Source organism: Cygnus olor, chromosome 1, assembly GCF_009769625.2.
Source record: "Cygnus olor isolate bCygOlo1 chromosome 1, bCygOlo1.pri.v2, whole genome shotgun sequence".
NCBI classification, from domain to species: domain Eukaryota; kingdom Metazoa; phylum Chordata; class Aves; order Anseriformes; family Anatidae; genus Cygnus; species Cygnus olor.
This window is the reverse complement of record NC_049169.1, coordinates 63498251-63515080: the sequence shown is the minus strand read 5'-3', so window position 1 is coordinate 63515080 and position 16830 is coordinate 63498251. Positions and strand designations below refer to the sequence as shown.

The following is a 16830-nucleotide window of genomic DNA, read 5'->3' as shown; positions in this document are numbered from 1 at the left end:
CAAACTTCTCTGAGAAGAATGTGTCAAATGCTAGGTGTCTGCTAGCTCACAGTGCTCCTATTGCAGCGGCAGCTTCAGCGAGCTGCTCTGCTGCCTTGTGGTGCTGAGGGGTATGGTTTCCTGATGCGTTGACTTTGTCACAGGCATTGCAGTATAGCAGTTTTTAAGCAGCTTTTGTTGGTAATCTAAAAATATTCTCTATACATAAAACAACAGGGCCATTATAATCCCTAATGTGATTTGATAGACCAAAATTAAGCTAAGTGTTTGGATATGGTTGGATATGGATATGTTTTGGGTTTAAATGTTTGGATATGGTTAATGCCTTCAAGTGTATAATGTCATTTTTTCAGACATTAAGCCTAGTTTGCTGTTCTTCATATTAACAAGTAAAGGGCAGGAACTATGCCTCTTAGCTGCTGTTTTCTATATTGCATTGGGTATAACTGTGTTGGCCATATATTTAAGGAGTAACAGGGAAAAAGACTGAAGAAATTGAGGATCTTCAGGGTTATCTGCCCTGTATGTTTAAATAATACTGCCTGCTTACCCTGTTAACAAAGTGGCTATTGTGCAGGAGGCCAAAGGTAGCAAACTGAGAGACAATGAAGTTACCAGTTCTTTTTATCGTTGGCTTTGGAATATTTTCTATTGACGGCAGCGTGTAAGGCTAGTTTTTTTTGTTTGTTTGTTTGTTTTCAGATAACATACAGAATTTAAGTAGAAAATGTTCATGCTTGTCTACTTTCTAGAGGCAAACTGTATTTAGATGTTGAAGGTAATGGTTAATGTATATCTGGTATTATAGGGTAACTTAATAGATTATAGAAAAGTTTCTGGCAGTCAGATTTTCCTTTCCATTTTTATTTTCCCCCTTCCGTTAAAAATGTTGATGATAACTCACTGGGGACTTGCATTTGTCTATTGATACAGAAATCAAATCTAGAAATATATCAAGAGCCTGAAATACTTTCTAAAGCTAAAGTTTCCCCCTTTTCAAATGGTTACTGTAGCTGTGCTCTTATCAGCATAGTGCAGTTTGCAGAATGCTCTCTGGCTGACCTTTCTGTAGGTGCTTTGACCAACAGCATCTGCAGCAGCTGTTGTCTTCTGCAGTCTTGAGGAGCTGGCACAGGAAGCAGCAGTTTCTGTGGTACTGGAGCCTTGTCTGCTGAGGTTCTCCTTCTGTTGCCTTTCTTCTCTGCCTCAGCACTGGGTAGAAAGAAAACAGGCTCTTTCTGTTCTGAACAAATGGAATGAATAATGAAAATACAACAGTCTCTCTAAAGAATGGTTGTCTCTTTTTTTTTTTTAATGTTACATAGCATGATGAGATCCAAATACATATTGGTATTGTAAAAAATTATCAAAGAATTCACTGCCAAACAATTTAGCAGCAGTTGGGTTGCCTTTTTGAGTCTTGTATGATGGTTGCTGCAATGATTATAATGTGAAAGAAATAAATTGAAGATCCTTTTTGCACAGCATATTGATTCACTGAGAGATTTTTCTTAATGCAAGCTTAGACAGATTTGCTTTTTCCTTCAACTGATTGCTACCTGTGGTTATTTTTCTTTAGCAAAAACACCATATGAAGAGCAAAGCCGAGTCTTTTACTATTTGGTCTGTATTAACTTGGAAAGTGATTTAAAAATACATATTTTTTAGTATTACCCTGTTTCCTAATAGACCATACACACCTGTTTTGCATCTCCTGAGGGTGAAATGAAGGTAACTTTATATTCTGAATTTATACTTATGACAATAATTTGATTTTTGAAGTCTAACACTGAATTTTACCCAAGTTCTGTTAAGGTAATTTTAATATAATAAAGGTAATTTATATTTAAGTAATTTTATTTAGTTTCTTTGAAAACATGAGTGCACACACAACTCAGAATTGCTATGTTGAAAATGTGAAAATTCCCTATTAGTACATGGTATCTATGGAGCCTTAAAATGGGAGCAGCTGCCTATAGCCCTCTGTTGATGGAGATGGATAAAGCACTCGGTGAGGTCCACCAACATGAAGGCAAGACACGCGTTGAAGCCAGCATCACTCTGGGGTCAACCGCTGGCTTCCAGCAGTGGCAGGCTCCTATGGCCTGTGCGCCGTGCCCTGATTTAGCAGCAGCATAACTTGAGGAGCTCCTTAGAGGTGGTAAGGTCTTAATACCTAGTGAGAAAGGCGAGCTGGTAGCAGCATTGGTTGTATGCAAAGTGCTTGTGACCGCACTGAGGAGCATAATGGATGACAAAGGGTCCTACGACTCTGAGTGCTGTGGTCACCCCATCTGTCCACCATCAAATAAATCTATTTTGCATGCTTTCCTTTATCTTCTTTTTTCTGGGTCTTCCAATGAAGCACCTCACTTGGCATTGCTTGTAATAAAACAGAAAATGGAGTGACGTGGGAAAGAACTACACCTGAGACTAATGTTCATATGTTGACCTTGTTTGAAGTCTTTGAAACTCCTGAGTACTGGTTTACAGCCAGTAAACTGGGTTTAGTTTCTCTGAGGTTTAGTTTAACTGTGAATCTTTTGCAAATGTTCTGTGCCTGGTAATGCTACGATTCAATAGAAGTGGTCGTGTTGACTAAATTGGCCACGTGATAAGAAAAGGTAAGGGGATTTGTACTTAATCAGCTCTATGTTTATTTCATATCAGGCCTGGTCTTTTTTCTGTTCAAGGTGAAAGTAATACAAACAGGCAGAACATAGGTTTGCTCCCTACAGACTTCATTTTTCTTTTTAAAAGATTTCCCTTCCACAGATTAATCTGTTTGGACTGTGTATATATTCAAGATTATACTTGCATCATAAAATGGTTACATTTAGCAGTAGTTTAGCGTGTCAATTTTCTATCCTTAGTTCAAAGCCTGGAATGAAAACACACCAATTTACCTTCATATTTCTTTCTTTGTGAGTGGCTAACTTGGAGCTAGAAATTAATGGCAAAAAAATTGGAATTGAGAATAGACTTTCTGTGGAGGTGGACAAAGATGATTACGGCTGGTGGAAGACCCTTAACCTTGTAGCATTCCTTCTGCTATAATCCCTGTACTGTCCTTTTCATATGTGGATTGCACCTACTCAATTCTGAACAGGGAAACCTTTCTAAAACTGTTTTGCCTGCTGCTTCCATGGCAATAGATGTCTTTGCATTTGAACTTTTTTTTTTGTAATCTTCTCTTCTTCCCAGGTTATAAGTACTTAGAAGTTCAGTGTAGTCTCTGAAAGGTTAGAGAATCCTGCTCTGAACTGCTGATGGCTGGAAAAATAAATTTGTCTCAGCATTTTTCTCTCCTGTCCTTCCTTCTTAGTGCTGAGCAGCATAAAAAGGAATGACATAATGGCTATATTTTTGGATATAAGAAGCAGACGTTACCCATTAAGTGTATTTGCCTCTGTATAAGAACATACAACCCAGAGGACTTTTCTGTCCAGCTGTAGGCCAAAACGCTGGATCCTTTACTGTTTTGTGTCCAGTGTTAGTAAAAATATTTGTCCTGTGGTTTTGAATTAATAGTTGTGTGCTACTATGCTAAAGAAACTTAAAAATCATATTTCATCTGCACCAAGCATATCCTGTTGCCCACTTCAAAACATGGCTGGAAAGTTCAGTCCTAGTTCTACTAAGTTATTGCACCAAGTTATCAGCTGTAGCCCTCAGCACAGGGACAGTAGATTCTGAAAATGCCATGGAGCTCTCTGAGATAAATCGTATCACACAGTACTGTATGATGATGAATATTGCTGGGCTGACTGTTACAGAAAACTGAAATGTTCTGTTTGTCCACAGATGGTAGATGCAGTTGTAGATTGGCTGGCTACTGTGAAATCACTGGTGTTTTAATTGAGAACTGTGGAGTGTTTTCAAATGAAATGGAAAAATGGTATATTTTAGGTCTCATTAAAATAAGTATTGGTATTTTAACAGAAAATTACTCATATTTTAAGCTTAAAAACAAATAAACCTGCTCTTGTACTGTTTTAGTTAATTGATATCTCTGTTATTGGACAAATAGGCATTGAAACTTTATGTTGCTGAATAAACCACTCCAAAATAGTATGGTACACAAGATTAAAAACAATGTTTCTATATATATATTTTAGGGTGTTTTCACACCACAGGCTCTAAGTTAGAAAAACCAGAACTACCTGGTTCATTATAACATTTAGACTGCTCTTGCTGATTTTGAGAACGCTTCAACAGCATTGTGGTGAAGAGACATCCTGCAAAAGTATTGACCTTGTATGCTATTAGTACAAGATATTTCAGCTGCAGGGCTACTCCAAAACTGTTTGATATGATCTCACAACTCTGCTTGTGAAGCTGAGAAGAAGTAACTGGAAGTCGTGATGCCTTCTGTGCCCTACATCTCCAATGAAAATGACTTCGTCCTTTAACCAAACAAGTGGTGTAAGATGAAACATATTTACGGCAATCTTTTTTATATTTTCGATAGGGATGTCTTTTCTTTAAAGATAAACTGGCATTTTTAAAGATACTTGGTGGTCCTCAGATAGGGGTGATAAAAACAAACAAAAAACCTTATTGATGTTGACTGAGGCTTTCTTACAGAAATAATAGGCAATGCTCAGTAGGCAACCAGCTCACTTTAAACAATGGTGAGGTGCAGTCTAACAAGATATTCTTTTGGTAGCTACAGTAGTGTGCTTTCAGTTCAACCAAACGGACTTTCATGTTCCCTTAAGTATCCACTGTCTGGAGTACATGTTAAGCATTCAGATTGCAGCAGTAAGAATGAAGAAGTCTTCTGATATTGTGCTGGATGTTGGCATCTTTGTACGTGTCCCTAGATCAGAGCAAATTAATGTTAGAGGAAGTATCAAAACGTAAGAATAAAGCTCTCACTTTTCAATTGTTTTATGAATATACTGTTTTTTCAGAAATATGATATTCTGGTGAACAAAACCTCTCCCTCTTATTTTGGTCTTGAAAGCCACAAAAGGAAGTGAAAGACAGTGAGCCCTTCAGCATATAGGCTGTACGGCTTTCTTTGGTGTGAATATTGAGGATGCAAACAGGAAGCAAATTTCATTTAGAAAGAACTGTGTTTTGACCCAAGCAGAAGAAACAAATCCATAATTCTTAACAAATGCTCTTAGATATCTTCAATGGTAAGTTAATATATTACTGTGATTAGATCAAAAAATGCTTTAGATTAGCAAGGGTATGGTAGGGGTGTCATCATTTTTAATTGAGTTTCTTTTCCTAAAGCAGTCATTTAATGTAGTGAATGTTTAAGCGAAAAAATAGTTGTGGATTTCTCTACCTTGGAATGTTAAGGGGAAAAAAAAGATATTTAAACTATATTCTTTTTTGACAACGATGTTACTCAGAATTAAAATGGCTTTTTTAATTCCTGACTGTAGTTCATTAGGACTGAGAATCTCTTTCTAAATAATAATGCATAAGGAAAGCATAAGTGTTTCTCAGTGTGATTAAGTAGAGTTCAGAGCAAGGTGGAGATTATTTATTTCTTTAGACAGGATGTTCTGTACAAATTTAATAGTTAAATAGCCTGGTTTTCTGAGGTAATGAGTTTGAGCTCTTTTGAAAACTGGTTCACTAATTTACAAGTCTAAATACTGGATTTGTATTTTCTAACTTTAGGCATGCAAACCAACAGATTCAGGTACATAACTTGAAAGATTAGCATCAGTAAGTACATGCCAAAGTATTGTGGCTTTTTGAAAATCTGACAAGTATATTTTATCTATTTAGATAAATAAATAAGATTGCTTGTGTCTGTGCAAATGGCATCTGCACACTGCTGAGATTTGTAGTGCAGTGAAAATGTAAGGTCTAGAATGCAGTAATTAGAGATGGTAGTCAATACTTGTTAATGAAGATGGTGCTTGTGATCCATCTTTAAAGGGAGAGCAAAGCAGTGCTGCCCTGCCTGTGGTGCCCTTATTGACCTCCTGCCGCAGCTGCTCTCTGCTTCCATGGCTCAATCATAGAATAATTGGCATGTTTCCTTTAAGAATAAATAGTCTGTTTTCCAAACGTGGTGGAAATACTTTGAGAAAAACGGGAGACTTATGACTGAAAGGGGTATGTCTGGGTATGTAGTTTGTGTGCATAATTTCATGATTTTTTTTGTAGGGTTTACAAAATCAGATAGCTGCCATTCACTTTTTTTTTTTTTTTTCCCAGTGTGGCTTTGTTTTTTGTTAAATAGATCAGTCTAACACAGGTTTTTACACCTTATAACCTGAAGGAAGGACACAGTCTCTGAACTGCTTGTTGCTGCTAAAGGATAAATGAAGTAAGAGGTGTTTGGCAAACAAGCTTTAGACATTCATCACTGAGAGGCTGGTGCTGCTTAATTCCACTATCTGTATGGGAAGCCTGTGCAACAGCCAGGCATGTTACTACACTTGAACGTGTGTTTTGTCTACTCCTCTATTTGTGCAGTTCCCATGGGCTGTTTTTCTGTGTTTTCCTGGGAGGCCAACTTCTAGGAGGTGATCAGAAGAGTTGGCCTGTGACAGTAACCTCTTCTTTATTGTAGCTGTCAAAGCAAGTTTGCCAGGATCAAAGTTGGTGAAATGGTTTCTCATAGAAAGGGAGTCTTTGCATAGTGTTTCTTTTGAGGCTATTCTAAATCTGGCTTAAGATGAAGAATGTGTCATTGAGGTGTCTGTCACCCTATTTCGTTCCACTGTTACAGGAGAAAGTACTAAAGATGGAGAGCTGTTCATTTTCCCGTAAAAGAGCAGAACAATTACTTTTTCCTTTTGGAGTAAGGTAAATAAAATAGATACCTTTGGGGAATTCCTTTATGAAGAATTTGTAGTTCATTGTAATCAGTTTTATTCAGGGTGAGTGCACTGCAGTGAGCAAGAAAAACTACTCAAAAAAACAAGTTCTGCTTCTTCAATTTATCATGCTTGTTATGCTTATTAGCATGATTTGGTAGTAATCAAGGATGTTGTCAGAAACTTTTATAGCAGCCTATAAACACTGGTATGCTCGTGATACAGTGCAGTACTCCCAGAGCAGCTACGTCTAAAGGAAAACGTCCCTTGCCTCTGCTGACCCCTGGGCCTGCATTGTTCTTGATAGCTGAATCTATTACTTGCAAGCTTACATTGACGTAGATTTAAAAAAAAAAAAAAAAAAGTTACAGATATTTAAGATATTGTTCTCAGTATTGGGAAAGAAAATGACTATTAATTTAATGGAAAAAGACTTATTGAAAGTGACTTTTGTCAGGACTGCTCTAAGTTAATAATTGCAAGATGGTACAGTGACAGACTGCTGATGCTAATGGTGGTCTTTAGATTGTCAGCCTAATCCTGTGGACTTTTAGAACTTACTTGCTTTGATGTTTACAAGATGCCTACATAAACTTGTAGATGTTTGAACTGCTGGTGTGGTGAAATCACTTACAGACCTGTATTTATCAATCACTTTCTCTGTAGACGGCTTATGTTCTGATATTAGCAGAACTCTTTTGTGCTAAAGTTAATTAAGTGGGATCTTGATCTTAATGTGGAGGCTACTCCCAATAAACTTTCTGTGCTCATAGATAAAGTTTATGAATTCAGCCAGGCTGGAGCCATAGGAGAGGTAGCGTCTTTTGCACTGATAACATGACTGAGGAGAGAAGAAGGGATAAGAAGTTGAGCTTTTGACTGCACCAAAGCACTGGGAAAGTCCAAACCAAAGTTGAAAGCTGCAGTTTAGGCTTATTTTTCCTTCTCTGTCTCTTTATTTTTTCCTCCTCTCTCTGGTAAATCTTCTTGCAATACTTAACTTGAAGTGTAGCTGGGGCTTTGTTTGGGGAAATGTCAAAGCACAAGTCTTGTATGATTAAAGAATGAGCTATATTGGGTCTGTTTGTACTATATGACACATGAAAGGCCTTATTTAAATTTAGATGCTTCCTGTGCTGCCTTGGCGGAACCATGAAGTCCTTCTACTTAGATGGGGTTCTGTATGCTTTGAAGTAAGGAGGGAAGACGATGCTTTAAACAAGGCATTTGTGTTCTAGTAGAATTTTGGGAACACAGAGAGAACTGATGTTCTGAGCAACAAATACAATTTTCAAGGGAATATGTTTGCTTAGAAGAAAGTATATTAAGAGTACGTTGCTAATTCCAGTTCTGAAAATTTTATGGAAGCCAGACATAGGGAGCAGAGGGAGTTCAGTAAATCCAAAGAGCAAAGCATGGTTGACTGATACATTTGTCATTGTTTCTAGATGAAGTGCTGCCTGTTGCCCATTTAAAAACAAACAAAAAAACCCCTTCCTGTCTTCCTAAGACTGAAACCAAAGCAACTGCATTCAGAAAATTTAAAAAACAAACAAACAAAAAACTTAATTTGTGCCAATCCTATAGTCGCTTCTTTTGTAAGGTTTACCAGATGGTGGATTTCAGAATTCTTAGTAAGAAGCTCCTATTACCAATGTGTTAATTTTGAGAAAGGAAAAGCTTGTACAGTAGGGTCCTGCATTGCCCTAGGGGTAATGCTACTCGCAGTCTGCAAAGTGGAGCCTTCACATGAGGCTTAAGCATTGCTGTCACCATGCTTCTTCCACACTTGCTTCCATGGACTGCTGGCTGCAGAGTAGAGGTGTTGGTGATGGGTACTGCAAGTTGGATAGAATGAGCGTGTATGCGTGTTTGTTCATGCGCCTGTATGGGTGGGAGACTGATGATACACAGCCATGCAGAAAGGGAAATGAGGGCATATTGAGGGAGAGTGGACTGGAAGAAGAGAGAATAGGAAACGTTGTGTGTGAGGTGACCGGGTGAGTAGAGTAGGTAAGAAGGTAGACTGTATGTCTGTTGTCCTTTCATTATAGAACCAATTGTCTCCTTTGCTTGCAATTTGCTTTGGGAGTGACTATATATATATATATATATATGTTCTGCTGTGATTAAATTCCGTAGGTAATCTTTGCACACTATTACCAGAACCGAAATGACTGTCTTGTGGACTTCTAACATTCCTGTGTTTCTAGCGTATTTATACAAAATGAGGAATACGCCATGTTTGTTTTGTAAAGTGAAATCCCGAAGAGTTTTGTTTAGAGACTTACAGCCCAGTACCTTTCAGTTTCCATACTTGGCCTCAGCTGTCACCAAGTTTTTCCCCACCCTATTGAAGACTGATGCATGAAAGCAGAAGACTTACGCGTGAAAGCAGCCCACCTGCTGGTTCTTTGGTGCTTCTGATAGACCTCCTGTCCTGCAGGTGGAACGGTGGCACCCTCTCTTGAAAGGTCAGTCTGGTAGGGTGGTTCTGTCAAGAGCTTTGAGACTAAAATGTGAATGATTCTTCAAAGTCAAAAGGTATGAAAAATTAAAACTCTTGTATAGATTCTGGCTCAGGTAAGAACAGATCACGGTTCTTTCTTTAATGATCTGCTTTGGGGCTTGCCAGCCATTGCTTTGTGCAGGTTGCTGGTTGGCTTAAAAGTTACTGTTCTTTCCTGTCTTCCTGGGACTCTTGGAAGTGCTTTTATCTGAGTTGCCTGCCATAATGCATGAAGTCCTAGCCTTGTTCTCCTTTGCCCGCTGCTGTGTCATCTGAGCCTCCCGTGAATTTTCATCCTTTTTTTTTAGGATCCTGACATTGCCTTGAGATAGCTCATGGTCTATCTTCTTTTTTTTTTTTTCCTCCGTCAAACTGCACCAAAACAGTGAGATCTGTGGAGCAGAAAGACTGTAGTATGTAACACTGTAACTGCAATGCAAAACACTTCTGATGAAATACATTCTTATGCATTGGAGTGATCGTCCTAGGTAACGCAGAGAACAGCTTGTTCCTTTATGAAACGTGTCACTTACTTGATTTGAAAAAGTAAATGTTCCTCAGTAATGGTTTATCTCCCTGTAATAGTCAAAATGAAACCAGTGAACCAGTGGCAGTGTTTGCAATTCGGTTTATTTTTAAAACTTCCTTCTTTTTCTTGAATGTATTCCAGATAACTATGCTTATTTTCATACCTCAGGGAGCTACAGCCAGTGTATGATAGATACCTCTAAATTAGATAAACCTACTTTCAACTTTTACTCTTCTTGACACTTGAATTTTTAAATGTCATTGGTGTAAATATATGTGTACCAAAGGAAAGCACTGGCTTAGAAACAGTTTGTTTAAGGCTTTTTTTTAAACTGACCTGCACGTAGCAAATATTTTTTAATGTTGAAGTTGTTGTTTTTTTTTTTAATGCTCTTGAATGTAGTCAAAATGTACTTATGACAAACCTCTTTGATCGGCTGTTCAGTCTTTAGTATTTTCTCTTTCCTGCTGCATCCCTTGATACTGTTCTTGAGGGTCAAGAAGGATTTTGAGGTTCCTGTTTTGTGGCCCAGTTTGTTCTGTAAGTAGAAAATTAAATGCATGGTTGGCAGCTTTTTCAGTAGGAAGTTTACAGCCTTAGAGATTTGTCTGACCATCACTGAAAGAGACAGCTATGCTGATCACTCTGAAACAGCAACGAACTACAATAACCATGATTTAATTGTTTCTCTTGCGATAATGGTTCAATGCTGTAGTGAACTGCTAGATAGCAGTAGAATTCTGCCTTTTCTTTGTTAAGGTTGTATGGTTCCATTTTCCTCACGGTTGTTACATAGGTAAGTTTTTATAACAATACTTGTCGACAGGCATCTAGTCTTCCTGGCAAATAATCACCTTTGATATGGAGTACCCTTCCCCCCACACACAGGGTACTGTTCACCCTTGTAACTACAGAGGAACAAAATTACATCTGCCTGTTCCCTCAAAACTAGTAAATTTCGGATCAGTCAGTTGCTTCTCATTGAAGAGAATGCGCAGCAGAACTTCTGGCTACGATTTAGGCTGGAATAAATATTTCCCGGTTGTTTTGAGTGATTAAAGTAAGTGACAGCTGTTTCTGGGGGCGTGTTAAAGGACATTATTCTATGCTTGTGGATCTGAGTTTCTTCCTGCATCTGTCTTTGCTACACTTTTTCCAGCTGATGCTGTATGTGATTTATTCGAAAACAAGGTGCAGATGTTTTATAATAAATCATTTTGTTTTTGGTTTGCACACCTTTACATCACTTCTTTCTTCGTCATCTGTTTGACGGGTTCCTGTTAAGCTCTCACAAATATCACAAAGGCAATATACTCATCCTTCGCATCGGTTTTGGTATCAGTGCCATGCTTTACAGACAAATTTTTGTTTAAAAAAAAAGTGAGAAAAGTCATACTTTATGTTTTAGTTGCAAAAATACTGCTATGTGGGAAAAATCTTGTTACTTTTTCTTGGGTAGTTTTTGACTAGATTTAGCTCTTCTAAGTCCTAAAATAGTTGGAAATATGCTCATTATCAATGCTTCTCTAAAAATATTGAGAGCGCATTGCTGAGAGCCTTGTACATGAATAATCTTAAAATACTGAGACAAATTTTGTATCTGCTATCTTACCAGAAGCACCATGCGTTGCCCAGTAAAAATAGATTTGTGGTAATATACTAGCAGCAACGTTCTCTGTCTAGAAGTAGTCTCCTTTGGAATGGGATGTGCAGATCTGAATTCAGATCAGCACATGGGGCACTGGCAACTCTTTAAGTACAGATGTGAGCAGAAGAAAAAAAGGAACATTGGTTGCATTTTTGGAATAGCTGTTTTCATGCTGAACCTGGGAAATTGCAAGATGAATCTTAACCAAATTCCTGGTATCCTGGAAATTCACGGTCTTCTTCATGGAATTTTTCCTTACAAGGTCAGTATTTGAACTCCCTAATGGCATTTTTCTAATATACTTTTAGAACAGCTTACTCTTTAAACTTGGCAGAGGCAGGCAGCTGCAGCCCTAAAATGATCCTTGGCAGTTGACTGCTGCTTTCCCCAGCTGGCAAGTTTTCCTGTTGTTTTCCTTTTCCCTTTTGTGTCAGCCAGTTAATGATATTTGTTTGTTCTCTAATGGAGAAACAGTTTCCTCCATCCAATATTAGAACAAAGTCTGATTATTTTGATTTCTGGGTCACTTTTTTCTCATGTAGCTGCTTAAAAATACCAGGTGTGCCATCCGGAATTGTGTGTGTGTTTTCCTTGGTTTATATTCCTTGCTTTAAAATATCTGAACAACCTCAAGTAGTTAATGATTGTTTTCTCCTTGTATTTTCATAGCCAGTGGGATTATTAAAGCTATGGTTACCTGCAGAGAAGTCTGCACAAAGAGTGAAGGAATAAGTTGAGGACAAAAAACCAACCAAACAAAGAAAAACAACCTCATTGCAGAGCTGAAGAATTTGAACTTAGATTTCTTAAGGTAATTCAGTAACTTACTGTCAGCCTGTTCTCTTTTGTCGTGGAGTTTTGGCATTTTAAATTCACCATGCAGACGATAACATAGTAATTCCTTCATTAATTCCTATTTGGATTACAGTGTTTCCTAGTTCTTTTCATGGATAGCTTTTTGTTTTCTTGGTTCAGAGCATAACTAAGATGAATGCAGATTTTTGTAAACTGCACTCTTGAATGTGAGGAGGACACAGTGATGTGGCGAACTTTCTTCTTTATAAAGGATTAATATGTCCTATGCTACACTTCAGTTTTTAATGGACCTCATTTATCTCACAGAATGTGAAGCTGCCTGTCTGAATTGACAGATTTACTAAACTAACTTCTAAATGTTTTCTATGCTACAGTCTTGATCATCTATGACCTCATGTTTAAGCTTAATCTTTCTGTTGCCCCAGGGTAGTTATCATAAAAGTTATTTATCCCAGCCCTACGTAAACTATTTAAGAATAAATATTTAGACATAAGCAAAAAATTCCATGTCACTGAAGAAGAGTGCAGAAGTCATTTTTTTTCAGAGGTATGAACTGCATTGTTTTGTGAAGTATTTTAGCAGATGTCTATTTATGTCACATGTGGTATTCCAGAGAAATTGCTTATGACTTCAGCTAAGGTCCAAGGTTGTGGTGGTGCATGTCATTCATGGAACTTCTCTGCAAACTTATTTTCTGCAAATAATAATATATTGGTATTGTCATTGTTTAGGTTTTCCTGCTTCCTCCTGTTCCCTACCCCTTTCACCACTGAATAAAAGTCAAAGACCCCAAACATAAAATGTCAACTTGACGTTTAGTGTGTCCATACTTTTTTCATGCAAATAGTTGTGCAATGCTTTTGTACAACAGAAATGTAAAAATTTTTGCCCTTCTATAAGGTTGCTGATATCCAGCTCCTCAGAGGACCCTTTGGGAAAGAAACCCACCAAAGCAGTTTTGCAAGGTCGTTCTTGGCTCTTTCTTGTTTGTTTTCTTTCTGTTGTATACACAAACAGGGCAGGAAAAGGCTTAAAACACAAGAAACTCAGCAGATAAAGAAGTGTAATAGGTAACAGTCACTGTTGATGTTATTATGATATTTTAAATAATATTCAGAGTAAAGTAATTTAGCATTATATTGTGGTATTTTAGTTTGGAGGAGGAGCCACCTTATCCTGCTGTGCTTATATTTCATGAAATATTGTTCTTTGGATAGGGACAAGGTGGTAAGAGTGATTCTGGGGATGATTCTGGCTCCCAAAGCAATTTCAGTAATTCTCTGGAAGACACTGTTCAGATGATAGGCCAGCCAGCGTACGGATATTGCCTGGAAGACAGGAAAACAGTAATTCCTTTTTCCTGGGTTAATTCTGGGGTTGACGCTGTTCCATCTTAATGACAATTAACTAGCTGGACAGTGGGAAGGAGGGCATCCTCAGCAAGTTTGTGGATGATGTTGAATGGAGGCAGAGTAGTTGATATGAGTAGGGTAGGGATCCTATTCAGAAGGACCTTGTCAGGCTGGACAGATGGATTGGCAGAAATCTCCTGCAGGCCATCATGGGCAAACAAAAATGTTAGTACCTGGTATGTATCGTCTCTGGACAATAAGGCAGGCTGGTGGTTGGAGAGCAGCACTGTGGAAAAATATGTGGGGAACTGGTGAAGAAGTTGTATGTGAGTCAGTAGTGTGCCATTGTGGTGAGACAGAACCAACTGCGTTAAGTCAAGTAAAGTGGTTATTACAGTGACAGCTCTGTACCTATCAAACCAAACCAGGAGCACTGTGTCTGGTTTTGGGCTCCCTGGTGCAAGGAAGGTACTGTGAAACTGGAGCAAGTCCAGTGGAAGGCCCTGAGGTTATAACGGCTGAAGTATATGACATACTAGCTCATTACAACTGGATTTGTCCAGAAGAGAGACATCTACAGTGTTATTTTTTACTGTTTTTTGACCCCTAATGGGGGTGTATGGAGATGACAGAGACAGCAGACACAACTGCAGCTAAGGAAGTTTTAACTGCACATGGCGGTGGGAAATTTGGCATCAGAGTGGTGAAATGCTGAAATGGGTGCCCATAACGAGCAGATACTTGGAAGTCAATTGGGAAGGCCTCGAGCAATTTGATCTAAGCTGGTCCTACTCTGAGCAGGGCATTGGACCAGATGACCTTTGAGGTTCCCTCACAACTAAATTACTTCACAAACTGAGGTAGGGGAGGGAGGGACTTGAGCCAGGTGGGGTCTGACAACATTTCTTTGATCGACTGTTGTGATTTGGAGGTGGGCTTATCAGAGTATAGGTGCCTGAATGCTTGGCTGAAAATATAAATGACCCCCAAAATACAGTAGTTTTCAATCTTTTCCTTTCTTTTTTTTTTTTAACTGCATTCAATAATACGCATTGGCACATAGAAGAGTGACTTGTCTTACGTAGGCAGGACAATAAGAACTCATCTTACAGGAGCGGCTGTATTGAAAGTAAGTGCATACCGAGATAGTCTTTGTCATTGCTGTTTTATTGTAAACATTAATTAATTGTGACTGCCTCCTACAGGAAAGAAAGAAGCACGAACTTCTGTGTCTTGCATAGCAAAAGAAACCATACAGAGTGTTGTGGTAATGTTTCAAGCTCTCTCTAGGCTGGCACCTTAGCTGCACAAAATTTTCCTCCTCCTCCCCCTTCCACATCCTCATTTTGTAGGGAAGTTATTCAATTATATATTCACTGAATATATCATACAATAGATGCTACTATACTTTGAGAGGCCTTCCTTCATCTTCTGGTTACTGTGATAGTCTCTACTGAAGGAAACATAGATTGAATATAACGTTTCTTCTTGAACAGTCATTTTTCCTTCTAGGTGTCCTAGAAGGAAAGGTACATAAAATAAAATGCCAAAGAAAATGATAAAGTGCTCTATGATCCAGATCTTGCAAAAGGGGATTCCTCAAATGCAAGCAGCAAATACTCATGTCAGTTATTTGTTGTCAGTTATTTAGTTATTTAGATTTTTGAATTGATTGCCCAACTTCAGGCATCTGCTTTGAAAGTGTTTTGTGAGAATATCACCATACAGATAAGTAATTTAGGTTCTGGAAGAGCTAAAAAGTCATCCTTTTTCCCCTCCTGCCATCTCCGTCTGGTCATGGTAATTGATAGAAAGGATCAACAATCTATTTCTGACAAATGCCTAAGGCATATTGCAATACCATAAATCTGTGCAAGGCTCATGCAGAAAAGATTAAAGAAATCCTTGGAAAAGGCAAAACCAACTTTTTTCTTTGTGTGGTTTGTAGGGGCTTTATTATTATTAAAGGTGTGAGTGTAGAACATGGTGTTCTTCTAGGCTGTAGTATTTCTTTATGCATGTAACTGATTTCAAAGTAATAGCGAGGATGACCTGAACCATAGAAAGAGTAGGAAGCAGCTAAAGAGTAAGTAGCAGTGTTGGCACTCTAAAATAGTGAGTCAGAGTCATGGGTGTACAAAACTTTGACAAGAGTAAAGAGTTTTTGAGGTAGTTCAGCTCTGTGGACTATTTTCAGTTTTCTTGGCTCTTTCTGCATGAAAATGTCTTGTGTGCTATGACTGATTAATATAATTTACCTTTTTAAATCAAATGGACGCATACAGAATGTACAAGTGTAAGGACAGTCAGACACCGGCAACCTGATGTGACTTGAACATGATTGCTAGGAACTGTGCAGGGCCTGGCTTGTTTACAGATGCTTTCCTCCCCACCCTCACTTCCCAAAAAAAAGCAGCAACAAGAGCAAAACAAACAAACAAACAAAACACCCACAAACTAACATGCTCTGAAATAAAAGCAAACTTCCTGGACTTATGAGCATGTCCGTGTTCTCCAGCTCCTCTTTTCCTTCAGTTTCCTTGATTGCAAATTGAGGTGGACTGTATGAAGTTCATTTGTTACCAGAAATTTGTGTGTTTTTTTTTTCCTTCTTATTGGCTATTCTACTGAAATTGGACACTGAGTAGATGAGTCTAAAATTCTGCCAAGCCACTGTTTCCAGAATACCTTGTCTCCTAGTTGTGAAGTAGTGTATAAAGCAACAGAAAAAGGGAATATTCATTCATCTTGGTTGCTTATTCAAAAAAAAAAAAAAAAAAGGCTTATTGAATATAATTAAACTTAGCTATTTTTCTGTCTCTGGAAATGGGAGAGACTGTGGTGTGAACATAGAAACAATCCTCGGAACGCTCACACCATTTTTGCTTGTTTTCAGTTAGCATTTGGTAGTCTTCCTAAAATACAGTTCCTTAGCACACTTTAGCTTCAATATTAAGTGAAGAGGTATGCTGTTGAAGGGGGAAGGGAAAATAGCAAGGATGTTTACCATCATGTACTGCACTTATGTAGGCTTACTGTGTATCCCTAAGAGAACTTAGATCTTTCTGCTCCCAAATCTAAACAACGTAATCCCTCAAATCTCCAGAGATTTCTGAGGAAGACAGTATGGCTTCTTGTGGTTTACGGTGTCCTCATAGTCTAAATAACTATGACTGGAGTC

At 38.2% G+C, this 16830-nt stretch overlaps 1 protein-coding gene across 4 annotated transcripts in view; it reads left to right on the top strand.

Annotated features, from left to right (window-relative positions):
* Positions 1-16830, top strand: part of FGD4 (FYVE, RhoGEF and PH domain containing 4) — a 120926-nt gene that overhangs the window by 12011 nt on the left and 92085 nt on the right. The window contains exon 1 of one of the 4 annotated variants that reach the window (XM_040561538.1): positions 5022-5147. The exons of the other annotated variants lie outside the window; for them this stretch is intronic. Coding sequence (XP_040417472.1) covers positions 5126-5147 — 22 coding nt within the window. The 5' untranslated portion in view covers positions 5022-5125. Of the gene's footprint in view, positions 1-5021; positions 5148-16830 lie in introns of those variants that run through there. 4 annotated transcript variants of the gene reach the window in all.